We start from the raw sequence: 26,694 nt of genomic DNA, 5'->3' as shown, positions 1-26,694 counted from the left end.
TGGATGCAGTAATTGCAGAATAACTGCAGTTATACTACACTCTTAACTGCAGTTACATTGCAAAATTACAGCAGTAAAAAAAACGGTGTTATTTTGGACGCAGTATTTGCTGCATACTGCAGTCTGCCTGCAATCGTTTTTCGTAAGGGTCCCACAGCCAGAGGCTGCTAGCTAGCTAGGACACCGACACAGACTGTCCTATGTCCCGCCAGCCGAGCACTGCTTTCTCGCAGTTATTTTAACGGTATGGTGAGGGTAATCACTACCCGGTAGTGCCACGTGAGAGTTGGGTTGACTATACTAGCTTCCCTAAACATATTATTAATAGAACTGCGGAAGAGAAGTGCTCGGAAGGCGGGGTGGTCGAAGGACAATGTTTACCGGTATCCCCTAGCCTAGCTAGCTACCAGCCTCCTCCTTCGGTGGGGATTTTCGGCTAGGTGAACCAAACAAGTGTGCTTGCCTTTTCCCTTAAAAGACCTTAGCTTGGAAAACAGCGGCAATATTACGGTTTGTCCATTTTGAGACACCATAGCCTCAAAATAGTCCAAATTATTCTAAGATTACTCCAGAAATCTGTCATTAATTTTGACGTTTTTGCAGAGGAGATCTTAGTCGCTCAATTATACATCTAACTAAGATGTTTGGTGCAGTATTTCTCAATGAAAAAATGTGCATGAAAGTGAGTTGTCTCTCGTTGAAAAACAACAAACTTGATTGAAGAATCCCTACTGTTGACCAATCACTGACGAAGGGGCGTAGACTTCAGCTACCTACTTCGGCTTGCCTCCCAAAAAAATGTGTGCCGAACAGCCAAAAAAAACCTTACCTATCTCTAAAATGAAGTTCTTAACAAAATTATTTCATAACATATGCAAGAGCTCTTTCGAACCGTTTCCGCTGGAAATCATGCAGATGCCTTAAGGCGGAGTTAATACAAGTCTTGGCTATCGGGTGGAGTAGTGACGAGAAAATGGCCGAGTGAGTGGCTTGCGCGTTGCTAGGTATGTTATTGATCTAGGGTCGGGAAGCATGTAGAGGCCAGAGATAGCCAGACTTGTAAAATTGGGCTAGGGAACGGAAGTTGGGTTTTGGGGAAAAAAAAGCCATCACTGCGTGCTCTGCAAGCAATACAGTGGATGAAGGCACGGCAAGAGTGTGGTGAACGGATAGATGTGGTTATGGACAGCAAGGAAGAAGGAGAAGAGTCGATTGCAGAGGGAAGATGTGTGTTGAGGAAGAATGGCGCAAAGTACAAACCATATTCTGCTGTCTCTGATGGCTCAGAAAGTGAACCTGACAATAGTGAGGATGAATTACCTGTGGTGGCAGGTGTGGTGAAGACCTCAGAATCCGAGCCTTGCCCTGATGGTCATGCAAAGGATGATTCGGGCCTAGTGGGAGTGACATTTTTGGAGAAAGTGGATCACTGCCTTTTGGCTGATCCATATGTGGTCTCAGGCTGGATTAAAACGAAGTTGGGTACTGTTAAATAGGTGAAGGTAGCTGAAGAGGACTTCTTCCATCCAGAGGGAATGGGTGCTTTGTGTCACATGATTAGGGACAAGACCTGTGACTTGCTCTCCGGAGCAGGGCACCTTTGAAAGTAGTGATTACTAGAGTGGCGTTAAGTGTGAAGGTGGAGCAACTGAAATTGAAAATTCTCTTGTCCTTGATGCCTGCTATTTAGTGAGATGCAGACCTGGTGGCGAGCGTTGTGAAACTGAGAAGACATTGTCTGTCTGTTAAAACGGCCAGCTCATCACCTTTCCCAGACCCCAACTTTATTTTGGTTTTCCTATTGGAATAAGGTCACGCCAATCATCATAATTTTATTAGCCAATAAGCAGCCTTCTTTCCCAGGACTTAGGGTAATACCCGACCAGGCAGGGCCTCAGGCAGTGTATAGTTTCCATTAAGATGATCAACCTGTTTTTCTCCTGCTTATTTTACCTCCTTAGAAGAAATTGCCTAGTTTATGATCATGTTGCAGAAGTGTGTAGGAGGGAGATTCCGAGATGTGAGAAGTGTGCAGGAGGGCATGGGACAAAGGAATGTGTAGTATCGGTGGAAAAACTGTGTGTGTCAATTGTGGGGGTGTCCTGTGAGAGAGGTTGAGATTGCCAGGGTCTGAGGCAGTGACGAGAGTGGATGATGGGTCAAGGATGAGTTGTAGGCCTAGGCCAATACAGAATGTTACAAATTTGTGCTTAAGTAAGATTCTTACTTTTGCGTTCATTGCAATGGTTATCATCTGTACTGCAGAAATGTAACGTAAATCATAGAAAATAGATGTTGTGGTGGCAGCTGCAGAGAAGTACTTGGGCGTATCGGAAGTTTTACTGCAGAAGAGTTACAATGTATGTTGAACGAAAGACTCCCCTCCTCCCAGGCTGTCAGCCTGGTGTAGAATCAGTTAGGGGGAAAGTGGTGGAATGGGGTAGTAATTTTTTTATTTATTCATTAAATAGTGACATATATGTGTATGGTTAGTTGGTGGTGCAAGTTTTCCCTTTTCCTTTTTGCGTAACAAAATGTAAGGTGATTCAATACACACTACCGCACAGTAGGTGGCAGCATGCATTAACTAAATGTGCGAACGCCATTATACCAAAGAAGAAGTAGAAGAAGAAGAAGTAGTCTTGGCTACCTCCCCTTTGTTGGGTGCTGCGCCATTTCGTGCAGGTTTGAAACAGCTTATTTTAGCCGCAAGAAGACGACCGTAGTACTAGCACTAGTGACTCATTTAGCTGAAATATTAGCCATTTAAATCTTTAAGCTCCCGGTGAGTATTTTTATTCAAGGCTGTTTTAAATTTTTTCCTCTGACTTTGCAGTATCTTTGGAGTTTTCTTTTTTAACGCTATGTATTTTTCTATTTGAGCGAGCGGCTAGCTAACTCATTATGGTTCCATTTCTTAAAGCTAGGTAGATGGCAAGTTGGCCCAACAACATCCTAACTAGCAGGATCCCATCGTTTTTTTTATACAGTTTCTGCCAGCTTTTGTTGTCTTGCAAACTGAGTTGTATAAGCCGAGCTTTTTAAGACCCTATCTGCGAAGACGGCTTTCTTTGTTGACGATAACTTCAAAACGGCTGCAGTTCAATGTATTAACTTTGCTGGTTGGCTAGCATGTAAGCTAACTAGCTAACCTTGTGGATTTTATCTCTAGCGTGCTAACCCTGTTGAATTTATTTCGATTTTGACCGTTTTTTTGTTCGATATCCATATTCCGTTTTGCACATACATTTTGGCTTGTGGTGTTTTTATTTTATTTGTGTGATTAGCTGGTTTTGGAGTCCGACCGGTACAGGAACGCTATTTTTGCGGGAATGTTTTTTTTCTGCAAGAAATACTGGTTGTCCATTGTTTTTCTCAACGTTACGTTAGCGAATAGATTCACGTTATTTTAGGTTCATAACCGTAGAATTAATGTAACCGACGACAGAAGGACAATTGCTATTTTTGTTACACTAATTAAAAGTTACTTTATGAATGATGCATTTATGTACTTTTTCCTTGCTCAGTCTCTTTGCTAGACCCAAAAGCAATAAAACGAGCTAGGTTCATCTAATATAGTAGTATAGTCTTTGACTACTAGTTAGCTAGATGGTGCAGATTAAGGTTATTTAGGCTGCCTTGGCAAGGTGTTGACTGGTAAAATGGTGTAGTCTTTAATGAACCTGATTTAATTAAGGTGCATCTTACAATAAACAATAGTGTTAAAGATATCAGTAAGTGCCATTCAAAAGCGATTCTAGCTACTAGCATTTACTTTGGAAGTCAGGTGGTGAATCATGAATGTTAAGAGTTGTGGTGCTGTGCCTCAGGCCCCTCCCTGCCAGAGACCCCAGCACTGATTGATTAGCTTGTTAGATGTCACTCATCATTAGGCTGCTAATAATCACGTTTTAGTTTGGTCTGGTCTCATCTGTGGAGCATGCTTAGTACACTGTCTTATTTTCACTTGTATCATATCTGCACACTTGAGTTCTATAAAATAAGGGAGTCGGGACATTGAACTCTGCAGTGCACAGCTCCCGCCTCCCAAACACCACCCCATGCGGTGCTGCTGTAGGCCCATAAGCAGCTTGAGTGTTCTGGTGGCCCCTGTGCAGAACATACACTGCTTGTGAAGTCCTCAAAGTAGGCGTAGTACTACCTTTTAGCAACTCTATATGTTCATGCAAAACAACATCCCAATGTTGTTTCCCTGTGTGCATCACAAATGACTATTATAGTAAATCTGAAGACTTGTCAGCCATTACCACATTACCTACTACGACTTATCCCTGTAGACCTGTAATGGATGCCTGAACGGTAATAACACAATCTATCAACATAGATACATTTGCATAATGTGCAACTACAAGTACTTGAAGCATATTGCAACTCTGATTGGCTAGGCTGCTCCTAGTCTTAAACATTTGTCCTCTATAGGATGCCAATAACCTTGTTTTCCCTCTGTATTTGACACATAACTGAATTATGTACAAAACCCAACCAGGTAAGACTAATAACCCTGTACATTGTCACTGAGATGTGTTCTCTGTCGCCCGCCTCAGTATAAGTCGTGGGGTGAAGTTCTGCATTCTGAGGGTGCTGCTGGAGTTGTAGTTTTTGCTGAAAGCACCCAAGACACCTGCCCGCACACACTGGCCTTGCCCTCAGTGTCAAAGAACTGACAGACGACCGCCGTGCACACAGACGCTATGGAGTGAGTGATGGTTATTTAACCCCCATCGGTTGTTATTTACGCTTTTTTGACACTGGTTGTATGCGGTGCCATTGAGATTCTCACTCCCCAAAGTCCAATTGTGCCCAACCTCCTGTGCTTAGCCTTCCTCAAATTACCACATGTGCCACTAATATTATGAGCACCAAATTCCTCATTTGTACACACGTGCCTTTCCCTGCCCGTAGGCTTAGAGCGCTAAATAGTAGCCTGGTCCTGTTGCGTGACATCTATTTCCTACTCTTAGACGCTTGTTAACTGTGACCCCTGCCCAGGTTTGCAATTCAGGCAATATAAAACAAACTCTGCTACAAAACCTGCCACAGGTGGATTGCAACATGCATATTGCCCCCTCCACACCATTCTAATATCCTGTTGTCTGAACAGTCAGTGGACACTCGTGTGCATCCATTTATTCGTAAAAAAATATAAATTGTATTGAGTTTTGGTTTGTCTATTAATTGAAATTTGATGTGCAGCTCCAGTACGATATTATGGTGTTTTTATATATTGTGATGGGTGTTGTCTTTGATTATTGCTGCTTATTCAGGGTCTTTATTACAGTAGGACCTTCTGGATTTGCACCAGACTAGATATGAATATATATACGCTACCAACACATAGACATCTGAAGACTTAAGATGCTACACAATCACAAAACAAATAATTTGCGGAGGTGACAGGGCTGGAGCATGAGATGCTTCAAAACGATTTTCGATATCTTGGTGATGCTGTTGATATAGGATCTGAATAAGGTCAACAACCGTGTTCATTAGGAACATTCCCTGCCACTCGGTTATTTAAATAAAAAGATGGTTGAGTAGTGTTATCTTGCAGTGACACAGTTGATAATTGTGGTTTCATCTGTCTCTCCACCAGTCGGTCCCCCACCACCAGCGCCCTGATGGCCAGCAACGTGACCAACAAGACGGACCCTCGCTCGCTCAACTCCCGGGTCTTCATCGGAAACCTCAACACGCTACTGGTCACCAAGACTGACGTGGAGGCCATCTTCAGCAAGTATGGCAAGATCGTGGGCTGTTCTGTGCACAAGGGCTTTGCCTTCGTCCAGTTCGTCAACGAGAGATGCGCCCGGGCCGCCGTAGGGGGTGAGGACGGACGCATGATCGTGGGACAGGTGCTGGGTAAGAACTAAAGCCAGCTTCTGGGGCTGGTAAGCAATGCCTCAAATTGGCCTCAGGGTTCTTTGGGTAATGAACAAAACTGACATTTTAGGGTACAGTATCTTGCCTGCTTGGAGGATAACTGTTTTTAAAGGTGTTTCTGTGTGACTACTGAATATGGATAAAGATTGTATTTCCAAGACCGACTCTATCCTCTCTTCCTCAGACATTAACTTGGCCGGAGAACCCAAACCCCACAGGTCAAAGACCACAAAGCGCTCTGCGGGAGACATGTACAGGTCTGATTCAATGTAAAGAACCACGTTTTTAAATACCTAATATTAAAATGTCAACATGGTCTTTCCTCCTCTCCCAATCTTACTCTTCTCCACTGCATACATGTATCTTTTTTTGACAACTAATTTTCTTCTCCCCACAGCAGTCCCACATTTGATCTGGACTACGACTTCCAGAGAGATTACTATGACCGGTGAGTCCAGTGCTTTGTCTGTTCCCACATCCTGTTCTTTTAGCTTTAGTTAACTAAACTTAATATGCAAGAGGAATTAGAGTAAACAAAATAAAGTTGGTTCATTCATTACTCTATTCTCAGAGTGTACTCGTACCCGTCCCGCGTGCCCCCTCCTCCTCCACCCCTGTCCCGAGCAGTGATCCCATCCAAGCGCCCGCGTGTCAGCATGACTGGAGGGGGCAGCCGCCGCACCAAGGCCAGTTTCTCCTCCAAGAGCAGCCAGAGGGCATCCTCAAGAACAAGTTAGTACCCAGCCCTCTGCTCTAACCACTCAACTGACATACTACTCGTAATACACTTGCACGCTAGCAGAGTTATAGCACCCTGGTGCAGTACATGCTGTCAATGCTTAAGATGAATCACGTGGCTAATGACACTTGTCAAAAAGCTCTCTAAAATCTTTATCTCCTCCCGCTTCCTCTCAGTGAAAACAGATGACCTGCAGACCATCAAGAAGGAGCTGACGCTGATTAAACACAAAGTAGACTACCTGCTGGAGAGCCTAGGCCGCATGGAGAAGGACCACGGCAAGAAGTCAGGTAGGGTGCAGGAGGGTCACCTGAACCATGTGGCGTTCAAAGTTTAACAAACACATTCATGAGCTGGTTTGTACTGTTTATGTATACCCGGCAATCTCCGTATTCAGCAGACTTGTATACACAGGTGATGGATTTCATCTTTCTTTGACACCTTTTTATCTGTCTGGTTTGACCTGTTTCTCTGGGCAGAGGGGAAAGGTACCAAGCCTGAACCTGGAGCGGTGTCCTCACTGCAGCACTCCAGCAACAAGAAGGAGGAGAGCATCAAGAGGGAGAGGGAGAACCAGGAGCTCAACGACTCTGAGGAGGAGGGGGACCTGCTAGAAGAGGAGGTGAGATGGAGGGGGACGAGGAGAAATGTCATGATGCTGCAAAAGATGAATGGCGGTGTATTTATGCTTATTGGATTGTTTGTACTCGCCACCTAATCGTTGGTCTCTCAGGTAAAGAGTCAAGAAAGGGATGATGATGATGATGATGAAGAGGAGGAAGGAGAGCATGTGGATGGAGATGATGGTGACAGTGTCAACGGAGATGAGGACTCATAGACAGACGGATGCACACTTGTACAGACAAACACAACTTCCAGTGGGACCTCCGACTCCTATTTTAATTCCCACACTATGAAATGTCAGTCACCTGCCCCCACTACCACCCTTCCATTGTCCCACAGGTATTTTTTTCTTGACACAATTTAGTTTGTCCCCATTTCAGCCCCCTCCTATCATTGTTATACATCTAGCATTGTCCTGCAGCCAATTACATTGGAACTAGCTGTAGGTAGCGAGCAGTAATACGTGATTTGCTGTGCTGTTCCTTTTTTTGACCAGCAGAGAGCAGAAATGGCTGTTTATTCTCTGACCTGAGCCACAAGTCAAATCACCACATTGGCATTACTAGGATTGGTAATCGAGAGATGACCCAACTTTAAAGATCTGGTTAAGGTTTGAACTTGATTTTTAGAAATGGGCCCACCTGAGTATTTATGTTCCTTATATTCATGTCATTATTTTTATACTAAGTTGTACTGTAATAATAAATTGCAATTAAATACTCTGATTAATGCTTTATTGAATTGAGGCAGGTTTTCAGATGCAAGCCTTATCAGGATTGGGTGATGAAAGCATTACATGTACTGTGGATCTCCGGATGTCAGATGACGGGCCCTTGTGTGCTTTATCATGGTTACACTTAGACCCAACCAGCCATGCAAACAGATAGGTAGTAGGAACACAATTGTCATGGAAACAACGGCTTATCAAACCATGGTCCTCTCCTTGAAATCCAATAATGAGCTTCATGTTTAGTACACATTGAGTGCATCTATTGGAGACAATATGCTTATTTCTGGGCTTTGAGCACTTCGTGTAGGTAACTGGTGGTGAGAAATGTCATGTTGAAAGAATGCAATCCTTCAAGTAAATGCAGTGTGATGGCATGTTTTTGGCTACAAAATGCCTCTTAGCTTACCAAAGTTATGTCGGTGAGTATTGTATGAAATAACAATATTTATTAAAGGATCCAAAACTACAAAATTGTCACAGTATTTAGTGTTATGCTGGAAGTTTACATACACTTAGGTTAGAGTCATTAACTCGTTTTTCCAACCACTCCACATTGCTTGTTAACAAACTATAGGTTTGGCAAGGACATTTACTTTGTGCATAAGTAATTGTTCACAGCCTTTAAACAGCTTAGAAAATTCCAGGAAATTGTCATGGCTTTTGAAGCTTCTGATAGGCTAATTGACATCATTTGAGTCAATTGGAGGTGTGGATTTATTTCAAGGCCTACCTTCACTCAGTGACTCTGCTTGACATGGGAAAATCAGCCAAGACCTCAGAAATAAAAATTGTAGACCACAAGTCTGATTCATCCTTGGGGGCAATTTCCAAACGCCTGAAGGTACCACGTTAATCTATACAAACGATGGTATGCAAGTATAAACATCATGGGACCGCTCAGGTAGGAGATGCGTTCTGTCTCCTAGAGATGGAATGTACTTTGGGAAAAGTGCAAATCAATCCCAGAACAGCAAAGACCTTGTGAAGATGCTGGAAACGGGTACAAAGGTTTCCACAGTAAAACGAGTCCTATACCGACATAACTTGAAAGGCCGCTCGCCAAGGAAGAAGCCACTGCTCCAAAAAAGACAGACTATGGTTTGCAACTGCACATGGGGACAAAGATTGTACTTTTTGGAGAAATGTCCTCTGGTCTGATGAGACAAAAATAGAACTGTTTGGAGGAAAAAGGGGGAGGCTTGCAAGCCGAAGATCACCATCCCAAACGTGAAGCACGGGGGTAGCAGCATCATGTTGTGGGGGTACTTTGCTGCAGGAGGGACTGGTGCACTTCACAAAATAGATGGCATCATGAGGATGGAAAATGATGTGGATATATTGAAGCAACATCTCAAGACATCAGTCAGGAAGTTAAAGCTTGGTTGCAAATGGGTCTTCCAAATGGACAATGACCCCAAGCATACTTCCAAAGTTGTGGCAAAATGGCTTAAGGACAAGAAAGTCAAGGTATTGGAGTGGCCATCACAAAGCCCTGACCTCAATCCTATAGAAAATTTGTGGATAGAACTGAAAAAGAGTGTGCGAGCAAGGAGGCCTACAAACCTGATTCAGTAACACCAGCTCTGTCAGGAGGAATGGGACAAAATTCACCCAACTTATTGTGGGAAGCTTGTGGAAGGCTACCTGAAACGTTTGACCCAAGTTAAACAATTTAAAGGCAATGCAACCAAATACTAATTGAGTGTATGTAAACTTCTGACCCACTGGGAATGTGGTGAAAGAAATAAAAGCTGAAATGGGAATTTTTACTAGGATTAAATGTCAGGAATTGGGAAAAACTGAGTTTAAATGTATTTGGCTAAGGTGTGTGTAGACTTCCGACTTCAACTGTACATTATGAACCAATTAATTCCTTTTACTGTAGCATACGTACTTTCTAATTGTTCCCTTTCACACACATTTAAATGACCAAGATCCCACATTAGCAGTTGTACTAACAGTAGCATTTCATTGCACGTAACAGTAATTCATCTGAGATACTGAGTCAATTTTCCTTCAAATATTTAGGGTAAAAGGGTTATCTTTCCACTGGTGTTGAAGCTGGCTAACCTTCAGGTTCTCTTCAGGAAAGACGATACATCAGCACACTGAGCAGGACAATCACAGCTGAAAGGGAAGGGTGGATTGACTGGATGTTATGGACCCGACAGAACACTGGGAAGCACTAGAATAAGACATGACCCCAGCAGATCTATGGTTGATTAAGGGCAAGCTCAAGTCTAGCTCAAGCCTGACTTGCTTACCTTGGGATGTGAGTGCGCTGCTGCCTGCTGTTGCAACGTTGCTGGTAGGGTCAGCCAGGTTCAATGGCTTATTGGTCAAGCGTATGTTGATGTCACCAATACCCATACCTGAATAAGTAGGGATGAAGCAGAAGGCAGATGTTTAGAAGATAAAATGATTACAGAGAGAGAGAGAGGGTGTGTCTGTGCCTGGTTCTAATATCAGGTCAACACACTTACCGTTTGTGACATTTCCCACAGCGAGGAAGGTGGCGAAGGTGGTGACGTGACTGGTCCTGGTCGGTGCATTAACCGCTGGCACTCTGAATTTACACTGGATGACAGTCCCATTGACTGAGCCAGTGATGTTTTTCACAATCTGGGAACACAAGAAAAAATGTTACATTTGCCTACAGTCAATAACCAACCTCAATAGTGTCAATTGATTTGATGAAAGCCTCTTCACCCTTTGTGTCAGAGAAATTGTGTTGTTGAGGTTGTTGCGCTGGGCAGAGCGGAAGAAGAAACTGCCATTTCTGTTCTGGGCACAGATAAAAACCATAGATGTTCCCTATTCATAGAGGAGAGGGAGAGCATGGGTTACAGACAATCATTATTACCTCTACTACAACAGCAATTGAATGTCCAACGAAAGGTCCCTTAATGTCTTGTCTTTGGGAAGAAGTCCAAAAAGTTATAATTATGTGGTTATGGGTTCACCTTGTTTTTCTGATTGTGTGTGTGCGCATGTGTTACCTCTGTCTCGTTGGCAGTCAGTCCTAGAGCAATGTATCCACTGGAGTCCCCAACGAGCTCAACTAACAGGTCTACTCCATTAGGAGAAGAGGGGGCGGTGGTGACTATGGAAGCGAAGAGGCAGCCTGTTTCTCCTGTAGGATCACATTGTTCTGGGGTCTCTACACACAGTTTAATTAATCCACAGCCTGTCCGTGTGATATGCACCTGTCAAACCACACACAGCAAATCTAGTTCAAGTTATGCACACACACACATAAGTTAATTTCAAAATCTACATTTGTGGGCTGTTGACTCATTGACATACCACTTTGACTTCTAAAATCATCTGACAAATTTTGATTTGGGAGTGAACTATGACTTTAAGTTAGGATCTGGGGCCGGATTCACAAAATGTTCTTAAGAAACGTATTCTTAACTGCCATTTTTTCCTTAACTATAGACTTAAGAAGAAAATTAAGCAAAGTTGCTATTCCTCAATAAAGTAATTGGAAATGTTCTTAAGGTTTTTCCTAAGTTTCTTCCTAAGAAAAAAGTTAAGAAGAAATGGGATTCTTGAAAATAATGCTTTAGGATTTCTTATTTGAAATGTACTGAACTTTAGGACAGCTAAACCCTTGTCTTGAGACGACTAGATACTTTTGTAAACAGCTGGTATGTAAATACAGCAAGAAAACAAATTAAACGTGCATTATCTAGCTAGCTGGTAATTAACAATATATTACAATATTCTATAAGTGTTAAATAGCTAGCGTTATCTCGTCAATTTGCAAAGAACTTAGCTAACGTTAACGTCGTTAGATATGTTGTTGGCTATAATGCCGGGACGCTTTGGGTAGCGAAGGTAACCAAAGTAGCTACCTAACTTACCGGTTGCGCAGTCCCTCTACCACCTTCTCCTCCAGCTGGTCCACATTAATGGTCTCTCAGCTCCCTTCTTCTAAGCAGCCGACTTGATGTCGGACCACTTATTTTTTACGGCGTCACTGTCCTTTGCAATACCCCCGACAGCATAGACAGACTCGGCCACTCTCGCCCATCCTCTCTTTTTTGTCTGCAGTGACCCCGCAGTTATCAAGTCTCCCCAACAGCAACCTTTTCCTGGCTGCTATTTCCTCCACCATCACTTCAAGCTCTTGTTTGCTGAAGTTTTTATTACGCTTTCCTTGGTTATTCATTTTTTTATGTTGATGTACAATAGCTAACGCTAGTCTTGCTATAATGTGTGAAAAATAAAGTTTTTTGTATGCGCGTATAAAGGGTTCGCGATCCAACTAAAACATTTTTATTCTCGAGACATAAAGCAACAAAAATAAATGTAATAAAATGTAAACATCAACACTATTATAGTGGGCCAAATCCGATCATTCCTGTCACATAGGCTTATTTATTAGTTTCAAGCACGTCACTAATGTCAATGACACATAAGACGATATTTACGAAGTTTAAGAAAACGACGAATTCCCAAGACCATTTTGAGGAATTGCATTTACGAACTATCTTATGAACTTCTGATTTTTTGTCTTAAGCAGCTTCTTAAGTTTTTTCGTAAGTAATGTTTTGTGAATCCGTCCCCTGGTCCATAAAGGTGTTGCTGGAAAGAGTAGATTGAGAACCTTACCTCCGTATTATTGGCAAACGAGAGATGTCCGTTTCCACTAACACCTGGAGCCAGACAGCCCATCACCATAGAGACCACAAAGAGAAGTCCTCTGTCCATTCCTACATGGGAACATGGTACATGGTGGAGAAAATAGAACAATTATCAGAAATAAAAAATGTTTTACATAACTTTAAAAACACGTATTGTTATCATGTATCTTTTCTGATAGTAGAGAAATACATTTGTCATATTTTAAGAAGCCATCAACCAAATGTTTTAAATCTAAATGCAGAGTATTCTTAAATACAAATACAAGACTTACTTGGTCCTGTACTTAGTAAGCCTATCCTTTAGCCAATACACTGTCTCAGCAGGATTAATACTTTCTAAATTCTGTAATATGTTTTTTACTCCTTCTTATCTACATGTTCATGTGGAAGGAGGCAGGGCATGGATTACCGGTAGAGGTGAATTACCACGCAATGGAATAATACTATATGTACGTATGAATGCAGAAATTCAGTTCCTTGTTTGCCCTGTCACATTGTGTGACAGGAAGGAAACTATTAGTCTAGACCAGTGGCTCTCAATCCTGGTCCTATGGACCCAAAAAGATGCACATTATGCTTTTTTCCTTAGCGCTACACAACTTATACAAATCATCAACTCATCATCAAGCTTTGATGATTTGAATCAGCTGTGTAGTGCTAAGGCAAAGGTCAAGGTTTGAGAACCACTGGTCTAGACCAATTGTTGACAAAAGATCTGGTCTGATTGGTCAAAAGACCAATTATTGGCAAAAGATTTTGATGCAATTGGTCAAAAGACCAATTATTGGTGTAAATGGTGTAAGCAGACATAGAGAACTAGTGGGCTAAGTACTGATGTCAATTCAATTCTTCAACTGACCAACCCTATATTGATAGATACAGACCTACATGCATCCTCTCCATTAGGCCTGGGTGGTATAACAATGAGTTATTGTGAAATCAAGTTATTATTTTTAAATATATTCATATGTCACCAAATAATTGATTAAAATACACTGTTTTGCAATGAAGGTCTACAGTAACGTAAACAGCACTGTCTGGGGTAGCACCATGGTGTAGCCAGAGGACAGATAGCTTCTGTCCTCCTCTGGCTACATTGACTTCAATACAAAACCTAGGAGGCTCGTAGGCCTCCCCCTTCCATAGACATACATGGTAATTATGACCACTTCCGGAGGATGTCCTCCGACCAATAAAAACTTTTGCATTGCTGGATAGAGATTAAGAGTGAAAAGTGAGCATTTTTTAAATATTATTCAAATCAAATTAGTTTTTTCAATTTACAGGAGTCGATTGAAGTATATTATAAATAGTTTTCTTGGTTTTAGAACTTTATTTTTGTGTCCAGTTAGTGCAACGTATTTAAATTTGCCTTGCTAACTTAAGTAGCTAACTAGCTACCAGTGTGAGTGTGCAGTTTTCTCCGCCAGAATGGTAGAATGGCCAACGCTGCCGAAAATGGTGTGGACTTTTTGTTGAAGAACGCTTTTCATTTTCTGGGGTACACGGTACGAATTAAAAGTGAGGGTGGACCTCTGCCTGAGATCAGTGTCATAATGAAGGATGAAAAGGTTCAATACCAACTGGTATCAAAAGTATAGGAGCCTTTCATCAAGCCGCCTGTATTGCTTGTCTTGCCTGCTTTTTTGAAAGTGTAAGCCTTGGTCGAAAGGTGGGTACAGTGACCCAAAGAACATCGATCGTTCAGCAGGCAGCATATAAATGCCCACATCAGATACAAGCTTCTGGGAAAAAGATGATGACGAAGGTCTGCGTATTCAAACTACGTGACAGAACGAGAAGAAACAGGGATATTCTCAAGCGGCTTATCAACACCACTGCGTTTTTGGACATTTTATTTTATTTAACTTTTATTTAACTAGGCAAGTCAGTTAAAAACAAATTCTTATTTACAATGACGGTCTACCAAAAGGCCTCCTGCAGGGACGGGGGCCTGGGATTTAAAAAATAAATACAATATAAATATAGGACAAAACACACATCACAACAAGAGACAACACTACATAAAGAGAGTAGAGGTCGACCGATTAATCGGAATGGCCGATTAATTAGGGCCGATTTCAAGTTTTCATAACAATCAGTAATCGGTATTTTTGGCCACCGATTTGCAGATTCATTTTTTTTTTTTTTTTTTTCATCTTTATTTAACTAGGCAAGTCAGATTAAGAACACATTCTTATTTTCAATGACGGCCTAGAAACGGGGGTTAACTGCCTTGTTCAGGGGGATTCGGGGATTCGTTTTTGCAACCTTCCGGTTACTAGTCCAACGCTCTAACCACCTGTCTTACATTGCACTCCACGAGGAGCCTGCATGGCAGGCTAACTACCTGTTACGCGAGGGCAGCAAGAAGCCAAGGTAAGTTGCTAGCTAGCATTAAACTTATCTTATAAAAAACTATCTTAACATAATCACTAGTTAACTACACATGGTTGATGATATTACTAGTTTATCTAACGTGTCCTGCGTTGCATATAATCGATGCGGTGCCTGTTAATTTCTCATAGAATCACAGCCTACTTCGACAAACGGGTGATGATTTAACAAGCGCATTTGCGAAAAAAGCACTGTTGCACCAATGTACCTAACCATAAGCATCAATGCCTTTCTTTAAAGGCCGTAATTAATTTGCCAGAATTGTACATAATTATGACATAACATTGAAGGCTGTGCAATGTAACAGGAATATTTAGACTTAGGGATGCCACCCGTTAGATAAAATACGGAACGGTTCTATATTTCACAGAAATAATAAACGTTTCATTTTCGAAATGATAGTTTCCGGATTCGACCATATTAATGACCAAAGGCTCGTATTTCTGTGTGTTATTATGTTATAATTAAGTCTATGATTTGATATTTGATAGAGCAGTCTGACTGAGCGATGGTAGGCAGCAGCAGGCTTGTAAGCATTCATTCAAACAGCACCTTCATGTGTTTTGTCAGCAGCACTTCGCAATTCTTCAAGCATTGCGCTGTTTATGACTTCAAGCCTATCAACCCCCGAGATTAGGCTGTTGTAACCCATGTGAAATGGCTAGCTAGTTAGCGGGTGCGCGCTAATAGCGTTTCAAACGTCACTCGCTCTGCGACTTGGAGTAGTTGTTCCCCTTGCTCTACATGGGTAATGCTGCTTCGAGGGTGGCTTTTGTCAATGTGTTCCTGGTTCGAGCCCAGGTAGGAGCGAGGAGAGGGACGGAAGCTATACTGTTACACTGGCAATACTAAAGTGCCTATAAGAACATCCAATAGTCAAAGGTATATGAAATACAAATGGTATAGAGGGAAATAGTCCTATAATTCCTATCATAACTACAACCTAAGACTTCTTACCTGGGAATATTGAAGACTCATGTTCAAAGGAACCACCAGCTTTCATATGTTCCCATGTTCTCAGCAAGGAACTTAAACGTTAGCTTTTTGACATGGCACATATTGCACTTTTACTTTCTTCTCCAACACTTTGTTTTTGCATTATTTAAACCAAATTGAACATGTTTCATTTATTTATTTGAGGCTAAATTGATTTTATTGATGTATTATATTAAGTTAAAATAAGTGTTCATTCAGTATTGTTGTAATTGTCATTATTACAAATAAATAAAATAAAAATCGGCCGATTAATCTTTTTGGTCCTCCAATAATCGGTATCAGCGTTGAAAAATCATAATCTGTCGACCTCTAAAAGAGAGACCTAAGACAACAACATAACAAGGCAGCAACACAGCATGACAAAAACATGGTTCAATCATTATTGGGCAAAGTCACCAGCACAAAGGTAGAGACATCAATACATCATACAAAGCAGCCATAACTGACATGCAAGAATTTGCTTTTAGAGGACACTACAAGCTGGTAAATTCCGGCGAACAAGGGAAACTATAACGAGCTTGCACGTAACAATGCTTTACTTGCTGAACATATCAAACTTTCGACTGTCTTTTCTGGGATGTCGAAATCAATTCAGAGTGATTTGATAGCTTCCATCGCATCAGCCATTAAAATATTAAAAAGAGGTTGACGCAGCGCATTTTTTCGTGTGCGCTTTCCACTTTCCTCCGGTATTCATTTAGCAAAGATTAAAACACATAATCACTCCGGACAGACACAAGCAAACACTCATGCTATAAATGTTGCAGCAGCCTAGGCTACACCTAAACATTAGAGCTCTGACATGTTATATGGGATGAAAACGAGACCATTTTTCAGTCTGATCAATTGTAGGCTACTAAAATGAGCAGATGCATACAGCCTATGTTCGCTGTACATTTGGTCAGGGTAAACTAATTAGTAACGTTATGTATTTATAGTCCATTTGTGTGTCAGGAGAAAATGTGAATGTGATCAAATTTTGTTTATATTCCAAATCGGGCTGGCTAGGCTGCCAATACGTTTTCAATGGTGTTGAACGCTGAGCTGTAGTCAATGAATAGCATTCTCACATTGGTAATCCATCTGTCAGGGTGGGAAGGGGCTTTGTGGAGTGCAGTAGAGATAGCATCATCTGTGGATCTGTTTGGGTGGTATGCAATTGGTGGGTCTAGGGTTTCTGGGATAATCGTATTGATGTGAGCCATTACCACCCTTTCAAAGCACTAGATGGCAACGGACGTGACTGCTACGGGTCTGTAGTCATTTAGGCAGGTTGCTTTCGTGTTCTTGGGCACAGGGACTATGGTGGTCTGCTTGAAACATGTTGGTATTACAGACTCAATCAAGGACATGTTGAAAATGTCAGAAGACACCTGCCAGTTGGTCAGCACACGTCCTGATCTCGACGATCAGTCAGCGTTTTCTTTTCAGAAGACTGTCTGGTCTTGGCCAGTGTGAACTATAGCAAACATAGACAACACAAACAATCAAGCAGAATAATAGCTAAAAGCACTAAATGCTTCATTCTTCAAACATGGTTTTACTGGTTGTGTTCCACATTTTCTGAGTTTGATGTCAACAGTAATACCCATAGTCATGCCCATGGAAAGAGAGGGAGAGAGAAAGAAGGGACTTTTTGTCTGCATTCTTGAATCAAGTCCACTTGGATTCGTTCCACCTGAGAGCAGGTGATCATAACAGGGATCATGGGACAAAAAAACAAAACACAATCAGCTCCAGTTACTGATGCAGGTTCAATTGACACACCTTCCTGGCTGTAGTTCATTTGTTACGTGGTAACCTTTAAATTATTTATAGGTTGCATTGTGTTTCTGCTGAAACCGACAGGATACTTCCTCCTGTTGTGAAACAGGTTCCCCTTCAACTTTTATTGGGTTCATTACCAGCAGGTTAGACTCAGGTAAAAATAACTACACATACTCAAGTTATGCTGGACAACTTTTCTGCTCAGATGCTGATTGAAAACCAGATACAAAAGGGGATCAACAATCAAACTTTATTGATTGATTGTAGCCTCTGTGGCTAATGCCTGGAGTTATCGCTATTATTACTAAGGGCTATAGCACGATAAAAGTTTAAAGACAATGTTCAGCGTTTGCGGAGACTGCATTCTTTGTAGGCCTAAACGCTGCATATGTCAACTCGATACATTTTCCTTACATTTCAATTGCGATATAGTGTGGAAGATCACCCACTGGGGAGCCAGGCCCACCCAATCAGGTTGAGCAAAACACATTTTTTGGGGGTGTTTTTACCTAAACATGCAAACACCGTCAGATAGAATTAATAGTAAGCAGTACACTGGAATGACATACAGATTAACTGGAATAACATTCCCTCTCATGGGATGGATGGCCAAAAAATAACTAAATGAAAGCCACACCCCCAATAAACCACAAATATCATCGCATTGAGGCATACAGTGAACTCCAAAAGTAATGGTCTAATGACACATTGGTTAAATTGGCTCTTTATTCCAGCGTTTTGGATTTGAAATGATACAATGATGAGGTTAAAGTGCAGACTATCTGCTTTATTTGAGGGTATTTTCATCCATATGGGCTGGTGGCCCTAAACGACCGCTGATGTTGCATATGCCTGGAAACGGCCCTGCAAACAAGACAGCTCATAATCCAGTGCCTGTATCACAGTCAACAAACATATAGTGCCTTCAGAAAGTATTCACACCCCTTGACTTTTTACTAATTTTGTTATGTTCCAAAATGGGATTAAAATTGTCATTTTTTTGTCAACGATCCACACACAATAGTCTGTAATGTCAAAGTGGAAGAAGTATTCTATGTTTGAATTTTTTTAGTAATGAAAAATAAAACAAATATATCTTCATTAGATAAGTATTCAACCCCCTGAGTGAATACATGTTAGCATCACCTTTGGCAACAATTACAGCTGTGAGGGTTTTTGTGTAAATCTCTAAGAGCTTTTCATACCTGGATTGTACAATATTTACCCACTATTCTTTTAAAAATTCTTCCAAGTCGATAGAAGTCAAAACTGTAACTAGGCACTCAAGAACATTCAATGTCGTCTTGGTAAGCAACTCCAGTGTATACTCCTGGGGGCTGGTCCAACTCAAGGTTTCACCCAAAAAAAAATCCTCCCCATGTACTGTAAGATAAATTGAACACCCTCCCCCTCAAAGAATTAACTCAAAATAATATTTACGATCACAAATAACGATAACTGTATCGACCTTGTGTTTATAAACGTAGACATCTATGCATTTTGTGGCACAGGGCACGATTTTACTGAAGAAGAATGTTTTTTTTATGATTTGATTTTGTTTTGTTTTTGTGTACTGTTGTGTATATTAAGTATATTCATGTGTATATGGATGTGACGTTTTAATGCGTTTATTGTATTTTGATTTCTGTTGTGTTATACAGGGCTCATCTGAAAAAGAGACCTCTAGTACTACAACTCTGTCGCCCTCAAGTGGTAAGAACATGGCTGTATCTGCTTTAGTTTTAAGCCGTATACTAAAATACAGCGAAAAATTTTTAGATCATTTCAGTGTGGCAAAACAGATTATGTTAGAAGTTAGCTCTATTTTTTCCCAGAAACCAACACCTGAAAAAACATAAACCTATGTTTATGGAATTTACATTTTAGTAATTTAGCAGACACTCTTATCCAGAATGACTTACCCAAGTAGGATTTAGTGCTTTGTTCAAGGGCACATCAACAGATTTTTCACCTAGTCAGCTCAGGGATTCGAATCAGAGACCTTTTGATTGCCGGGCCAATACTCTTACCCTCTAGGCTACCTGCTGCCCACATGTGAATGTGACCCACACCAAAAGTAGTTTGAGGCCAGCATTCAAATTGTGCAAAAAACAGCTGAGTTAGAGACACACTGATCTCTGACATTGGAAAAGTGGTCATGGCAAACATTTAAACAGAGAAAGAAAACCCTGAGGGTATTCACATGAGCAGCAAGCGTTGTTCTTTTAAGTGATTTGAGTCAGTGTGAATCCGCTACCAGCTTTCGGACAGCGATATATATTTTAATACAACAATCTCTACAATGACCTTGTTTAAAAAAATCACTTTAAAAAAAGTTTCATGACAAATGTGTATAAAAGCACCATTTGAAGTTCCATTGCTCTAGTTTCAAAGAAGGAGCAAATATTAGCAACACAATGACTGGCTTTTGATTTGTCCCCAAATAAATTATCTAAAAACCAAACACCATGTCAATCCATTTTAGAATACTTAATCACATTTTCAGTAGTTAATAATGCATAAATTGTAATATTGGACTTTAAATATATAGTCTATCCAGTTAGATGGCTTTGGAGCGTGGGCGAGAGCCTTGGCGGAGAGGCTTTTGCTCAGCATCGCCCTCTATCCTGTCCCTTTCATCATCACCCAGTCTCTTGTCCTTCTCCCTCTGATGAACCTCTCCATCTTAATTTCTGATGCTCCCCTCCCCACCACTTTCAAATGTTCTCCTCATGTTTTCAATCTTACTCCCTTGCTTTTCCTCATCTCTTTCCCTCTTACTCCCCAAGTCCATGTCAATTTTTTCTCTTCTGGACACTCACTCCTTCCTCTTTCAAGGCCCCTTTAGCTGTCCCTCTCTCAATCCCACTCTTTCTTTTCACCTCAGTCTCCCTTTAAGTCAATACTGTACTTAACTTTTGTATTTGTATTTATTATGGATCCCATCAACAGCTACTCTTCCTGGGGTCCGGCACAATTAAGGCAGTTATACAATTTTAAAAACATTACAATACATTCATTTCAGAATTCACAACACACTGTGTGCCCTCAGGCCCATACTCCACTACCACATATCTACAACACAAAATCCATGTGTACGTGTGTGTATAGTGCGTATGTTTGTGTTACTTCACAGTCCCCGCTGTTCAATAAGGTGTATTTTTACCTGCTTTTTAAATCGGATTCTATTGCTTGCATCAGTTACATGTGGAATAAAGTTCCATGTAGTCATGGCACGCCTCCCATAGTCTGTTCTGGACTTGGGGACTGTGAAGAGACCTCTGGTGGCATGTCTTGTGGGTATGCATGGGTGCTCGGTACCTTCAGCTTGTCAACACCTCTTACAAAAACAAGTAATGATGATGTCAATCTCTCTTCCACTTTGAGCCATGAGAGATTGACATGCATGTCATTAATGTTAGCTCTCCGTGTACTTTTAAGGGCCAGCCGTGCTGCCCTGTGCTGAGCCAACTGAAATTTTCCCAAGTCCCTCTTTGTGGCACCTGACCACACTACTGAACAGTAGTCCAGGTGCGACAAAACCAGGGCCTGTAGGACCTGCCTTGTTGATAGTGTTGTGAAGAATGCAGAGCAGTGCTTTGTTATGGACAGACTTCTCCCCATCTTAGCTACTGTTGTATCACAATGTTTTGACCATGACAGTTTACAATCCATGGTAACTCCAAGTAGTTTAGTCACCTGAACTTGCTCAATTTCCACATTATTCATTATGAGATGTAGTTGAGGTTTAGGGTTTAGTGAATGATTTGTCCCAAATATAATGTTTTTCGTTTTGGAAATATTTAGGACTAACTTATTCCTTGCTACCCATTCCGAAACTAACTGCAGCTCTTTGTTAAGTGTTGCAGTCAATTCAGTCGCTGTAGCAGCTGACGTGTATAGTGTTGAGTCATCCACATACATAGACACACTGGCCTTACTCAAAGCCAGTGGCATGTCGTTTAGTAAAGAATGAAAAAAGCAAGGGGCCTAAACAGCTACCCTGGGGAATTCCTGCTTATACCTGGATTATGTTTGAGAGGCTTCCATTAAAAAAAGTTACTCTTTATCCACATTATAGCAGGGGGTGTAAAGCCATAACACATCAGTTTTTCCAGCAGCAGACTATGATCAATAATGTCAAAAGCTGCACTAAAGTTTAACAAGACAGCCCTCAATAATTTTATCATCATTTTCTCTTAGCCAATCATCAGTCATTTGTGTAAATCAAATCTGATTTTATTTGTCACATGCACCGAATACAGGTGTAGACCTTACAGTGAAATGCTTACTTACGAGCCCCTAACCAACAATGCAGTTAAGAAAAATATGGATAGGGATAAGAAATAAAAGTAACAAGTAATTATAGAGCAGCAGTAAAATAACAATAGTGAGACTATATACATGGGGGTACTGGTACAGAGTCAATGTGTGGGGGCCGGTTAGTTGAGGAATATGTACATGTAGGTAGAGTTATTAAAGTGACTATGCATAGATGATAACAACAGAGACTAGCAATGGTGTAAAAAGGGGGGGGGGGGGGGCAATGCAAATTGTCTGGCTAGCCATGGATTAGGTGTTCAGGAGTCTTATGGCTTGGGAGTAGAAGCTGTTTAGAAGCCTCTTGGACATAGACTTGGCGCTCTGGCACCGCTTGCCGTGCGGTAGCAGAGAGAACAGTCTATGACTAGGGTGGCTGGAGTCTTTGACAATTTTTTTAGGGCCTTCCTCTGACTGGTATAGAGGTCCTGGAAGTGCTGTGCTTGTTGAGTGTCCTTCCCTATATGCGTGCTGAAAGTCTGTTGTCAATTTGTTTACTGTGAAATAGTATTGTATCTGGTCAAACACAATTTTTCCAGAAGTTTAGTAAGTGTTGGTAACAGGCTGATTGGTCGGCTATTTGAGCCAGTAAAGGGGGCTTTACTATTCTTGGATAGTGGAATGACTTTAGCTTCCCTCCAGGCCTGAGGGCACACACTTATCTAGTAGGCTTAAATTAAAGATTGGGCAATATCATCCGCTAATATCCTCAGTCATTTTCCATCCAGATTGTCAGACCCCAGTGGTTTGTCATTGTTGATAGACAACAATAATTGTTTCACCTCTTCCACACTGACTTTACGGAATTCAAAAGTACAATTCTTGTCTTTTCATAATTTGGTCAGATATACTTCCCCTATCTGTCTGCTCTCCAGTTCTTAACCCCTCTCTCTATCTCCCCCTTTTCAGTCTTACTCCTTCTCACCTGTTTTTTTTTTTTTTTCTCCCTCGCTTCAGGTCTTTACTGTGTCTTATCCCCGGAGCAATCTCTGGTATTTCGTCTCTACTACTGCCTCTATCCCTCTCACTCCTCTGGTTTTGCTCTTTGTCACTTTTGCTGCCATGTCTGCTTGCTTTCCCTGTCTCAATCTTTTTTCAGAAGTATTCCTCACTACCACCTCTTGAGCGCAGTGACGCTGACGGCCTGGGCAGCTTTGGCGGCCCCTCTGGCCACACCCAGAGCCTGCACGGTGCTGATGAACTTGTCTGAGTTGATCATCAGGGCCTTCCCAGCCTGACCCCCCCCTCCTTCATCACATGCTTAATGTTGTGATTCAGAGCCTTCTTGGCTGTACTCTGTGTACTTTTCAAAGTTCCACTCCCACATAGCTTCCTATCCCAGTCTGCTGTCCCCACATGCTTCAATATGGCCACCATTGTTCCTGTACCCAAGAAGGCAAAGATAACGGAATTAAATTACCTCCGCCCCATAGCACTCACTTCTGTCATCATGAAGTGCTTTGAGAGTAGTCAAGGATAATATCACCTCCACCTTACCTGTCACCCTGTCACCCTTTTTGAGGATTCCACTGAATATACCCATTTTTCCTTTGAGGAGAATACAGTGTAATTTGAATAACCATTTTAATGAGTATAAACATGTGTACTTATGTCATGTTCATAATGTTGACAATCTTTTCTGACCCAGGTGGTTTTGTCGAAGTCTAATTGCAGTAACTCTGCCACCCCAGGGTTGTTGTTGTCAGACAGACTGTGATTGCTGGCTGAGAGTTCACTATGTGCAGAGAGGTTTTTCCTGGAACACAAAACAGTAGAGCAGTTAGAAAATGAACAGACTCTTACTGTAAGTAACTAAAGCAAACAAACACATTTGTTTAACAGATGATCTTAGAATCACCTTTTACTGAGGATTCCACTAAACATCCCTCCTTCCTCCTGATAGAAGAAAACTGTCATTTCAATTGATTGTAAAGCACATGTATACTCATGTTCATAATTATTAGAATCTTTCTATGCAGAAGACCCAAGTGTTTTTTTCAAAGTCTTGATGCAGTTACTCTGCCTCACCTTAGGGTTGTTGTTGTCAGATTGACTGTTGTTGCTGGCTGACATCTCACTGTGTAATGACTGCTTTTCCTGAACAACAGTTACCTTAGCAAGAGTGCTTCAATTTAAGATGTCTCCTTCTAGTAGTTGCTGGCTGATAGTTCATTGTGTAATGTTTGGTTGTCCTGAGAAACAGATCGAGATACCTATTTGGCCAGTAAGAATGCATAATAACATTTGCTATGGGGTACATGCTATTCAAGTCAGCATATTTATAGGTAGGTTGGTAACAAAATGGTGCTGGAAGCAAGGGCGGAAATCCCGGGGGGGACGGGGGGAACACGACCCCCCCCCCCCCATCCTGGGAAAAATATGATTTGTCCCCCCCCAATATATCACTGAAACATAACTATGTAATTTAAATAATATTAATAATACGCAATGAAAGCAATTGTGCTGATTATAGACACTTAATAGCGCGTTTTTAAGTTTCAAAAGATTGCGACCCCCCCACCCTTTGCCTCACAATGGTTTGATCCACTGCCAGTTCCTTAGTTGGCAACAGAGGGGTCGTGTCTACTGTCTGAAAGGCACTCAATGAACGTAACTGACGTGAGGTTAATCTAGTCAATCACGCACACACACTAGCTGAATATGCAGAGCTAGCGCGCAAATATGAACTATTAAGCTAGCTAGTACCTATTCCATTTATGTGGCGTCGTCAAAGATGGAATCTTTGCTATCGTCAATTTATTCCAAGATCAGCATACAGATGATGTAAGTTAGTGCTTCAAAGTCCCTGTGATAAGGTTAGCGATAAACTGAAGTCCAAACTGAACAGAACTACACTCTCTTCTACCATTGTCTTAAATATATTTAATGGTCTCGTTGCAAAAGCTAAATTGTCGCAAGGGAACTTTTATTTATTTTATTTCACCCTTTATTTAACCCGGGTAGCAAAGATTATAGCAAACACCACTGAAAATGAATTGGTACTCGCTAGCTTTGCAAATTCAGCTATTGTTGGAAGCCAGCCAATATGAAACAAACTATTAAAATTACAAAAGGTTGCAGCATATGTTGTGTAAATGGTGAACTCATACAGCTGTCAACTCTTGTCATTTTAATCCGTTTCACATGCTAGCTACCTTTTAGATCGAAGCCCATATAGAATGATAGAAGATGATAGAAGCCCATCTCCTACTGTAAATAACCTACACACTGTGTGTGTGTGTAGCCAGCCAGCCAGCCAGCTAGAAAACTGGCAGAAAAATAAAAGACGGACATCAGAGTATTTTTCAATACACCAAAACGCATAGTAAGAACCCTAGTAGCCTAATATCTCAAAGACTAGTTGATAAAATGTTCATAAGAAAGAAATGAAATTCTAATGGAAATGTTTCACAATGATGTCATTAGGCAGAGCAGGCAACAGATGGCACACAGACAGCAGTGTTGGGGACAGATATGCAGGGACAGACTGGCAGAGACAGGGAGTCTCAGGTAAGTTTGTTGAGTCTTTGTTTGACAACATTATGAAAGGTTCTCAATTTTTTTAACTTGTAAAATAGGAACATAATTGGAAAATGCCATGGATACCCCCACTCTCAACTTAAACTGGTGACTGAACTAAGATTTGTTAAAGGCAATGGTATTGCTGTTGTGATTAGTTGTGTAGTTTTGGGTACCGGTAGTTAGGAGTACGGCAAACACCTTATTTCTTTGGTTCCTCAATATACATTTACCATATTACAATGTAGGCTATGTGTTACAGCACTACTTTTGGTGTCCCCCTCAGGAATTGCTCTTGAGAAAATTTCATGTAATTGTCCCCTCCAAAGTTGATATCAGATTTTCGCCCCTGGCTGGAAGAAATGGCAGCAGTTTTACGGGCGCCCAACCAATTGTGCTCTTATGTGGGTTTTTTTTGTGCATTATTTGTAACTTATTTTGTACATAATGTTTCTGCAACCGTATCTTATTGCAAAAAAAGACCTTCTGGATATCAGGACAGCGATCACTCACCTCGGATTAGACAAAGATTTTTTCTTCAACAAGCAGGACGCACAGGACATTCTCCGAACACCCGACAAGACCAACATCCCAGTTATTTGCAAGAGGAAGAGACGCAGGTACAGAGGACACAGAGCAGGATGCCTCGTTACGGATCCGCAGAAGGTGAGTGGAAAGCTGCCGTTACCGTCAATATTACTCGCTAACATGCAATCATTGGACAATAAATTAGACGAGGTACGATCACGAATATCCTACCAACGGGACATAAAAAACTATAATATCATATGTTTCACGGAATCGTGGCTGTATGATGACATGGATATTCAGCTAGCGGGATATACGCTGTACCGGCAAGATAGAACAGCACACGCCGGTAAGACGAGGGGGGGCGGTCTGTGCATATTTGTAAACAACAGCTGGTGCACGAAATCTAAGGAAGTCACTAGATTTTGCTCGCCTGAAGTAGAGTATCTTGTGATAAATTACAGACCACACTACTCACCCAGAGGTGGCGCTCCTAGTGGCCGGAAACTTTAATGCAGGCA

General features: G+C 41.4%; 2 protein-coding genes across 3 annotated transcripts; one reads left to right on the top strand and one right to left on the bottom strand.

Moving 5' to 3' along the window:
- Positions 1–2,620: 2,620 nt before the first annotated feature.
- Positions 2,621–7,989, top strand: LOC106569367 (heterogeneous nuclear ribonucleoprotein C). 2 transcript variants are annotated; one of them, XM_014140677.2, is made up of 9 exons: positions 2,621–2,785; positions 4,566–4,717; positions 5,615–5,880; positions 6,086–6,158; positions 6,299–6,349; positions 6,473–6,633; positions 6,817–6,930; positions 7,120–7,262; positions 7,374–7,989. In XM_014140677.2, the coding sequence occupies exons 2-9, from the start codon at positions 4,713–4,715 to the stop codon at positions 7,476–7,478; spliced, it is 918 nt and encodes a 305-aa protein (XP_013996152.1). In that variant the 5' UTR covers positions 2,621–2,785; positions 4,566–4,712; the 3' UTR covers positions 7,479–7,989. The 2 variants fall into 2 exon arrangements, with proteins under 2 accessions (XP_013996152.1, XP_013996151.1); XM_014140676.2 differs by having other exon boundaries at positions 6,086–6,170.
- A 1,860-nt stretch (positions 7,990–9,849) lies between these two features.
- LOC106569421 (putative ferric-chelate reductase 1) lies at positions 9,850–13,072 on the bottom strand. The gene is made up of 7 exons (XM_014140765.2): positions 12,919–13,072; positions 12,615–12,715; positions 10,994–11,200; positions 10,704–10,808; positions 10,478–10,616; positions 10,259–10,366; positions 9,850–10,121 (listed from the first exon to the last, which is right to left on the bottom strand). The coding sequence occupies exons 2-7, from the start codon at positions 12,711–12,713 to the stop codon at positions 10,078–10,080; spliced, it is 702 nt and encodes a 233-aa protein (XP_013996240.1). The 5' UTR covers positions 12,714–12,715; positions 12,919–13,072; the 3' UTR covers positions 9,850–10,077.
- Positions 13,073–26,694: the final 13,622 nt, after the last annotated feature.

The sequence above is a fragment of the Salmo salar genome, chromosome ssa14 (genome assembly GCF_905237065.1).
Source record: "Salmo salar chromosome ssa14, Ssal_v3.1, whole genome shotgun sequence".
Classification (NCBI taxonomy): domain Eukaryota; kingdom Metazoa; phylum Chordata; class Actinopteri; order Salmoniformes; family Salmonidae; genus Salmo; species Salmo salar.
Note: the sequence above shows the minus strand (reverse complement) of the source record. Positions and strands in the feature narration are given on the sequence as shown.

Coding starts and splice junctions, on each gene's coding strand:
- LOC106569367 (XM_014140676.2), top strand. Junction 6,634..6,816: donor GAGGGCATCCTCAAGAACAA/GTTAGTACCCAG, acceptor GCTTCCTCTCAG/TGAAAACAGATGACCTGCAG. Junction 7,263..7,373: donor GGGACCTGCTAGAAGAGGAG/GTGAGATGGAGG, acceptor TTGGTCTCTCAG/GTAAAGAGTCAAGAAAGGGA.
- LOC106569421 (XM_014140765.2), bottom strand. CDS start 12,713: ATGGACAGAGGACTTCTCTTTGTGGTCTCTATGGTGATGGGCTGTCTG. Junction 10,809..10,993: donor TGACTGCCAACGAGACAGAG/GTAACACATGCG, acceptor CTCTATGAATAG/GGAACATCTATGGTTTTTAT. Junction 10,367..10,477: donor TGTGGGAAATGTCACAAACG/GTAAGTGTGTTG, acceptor CTACTTATTCAG/GTATGGGTATTGGTGACATC.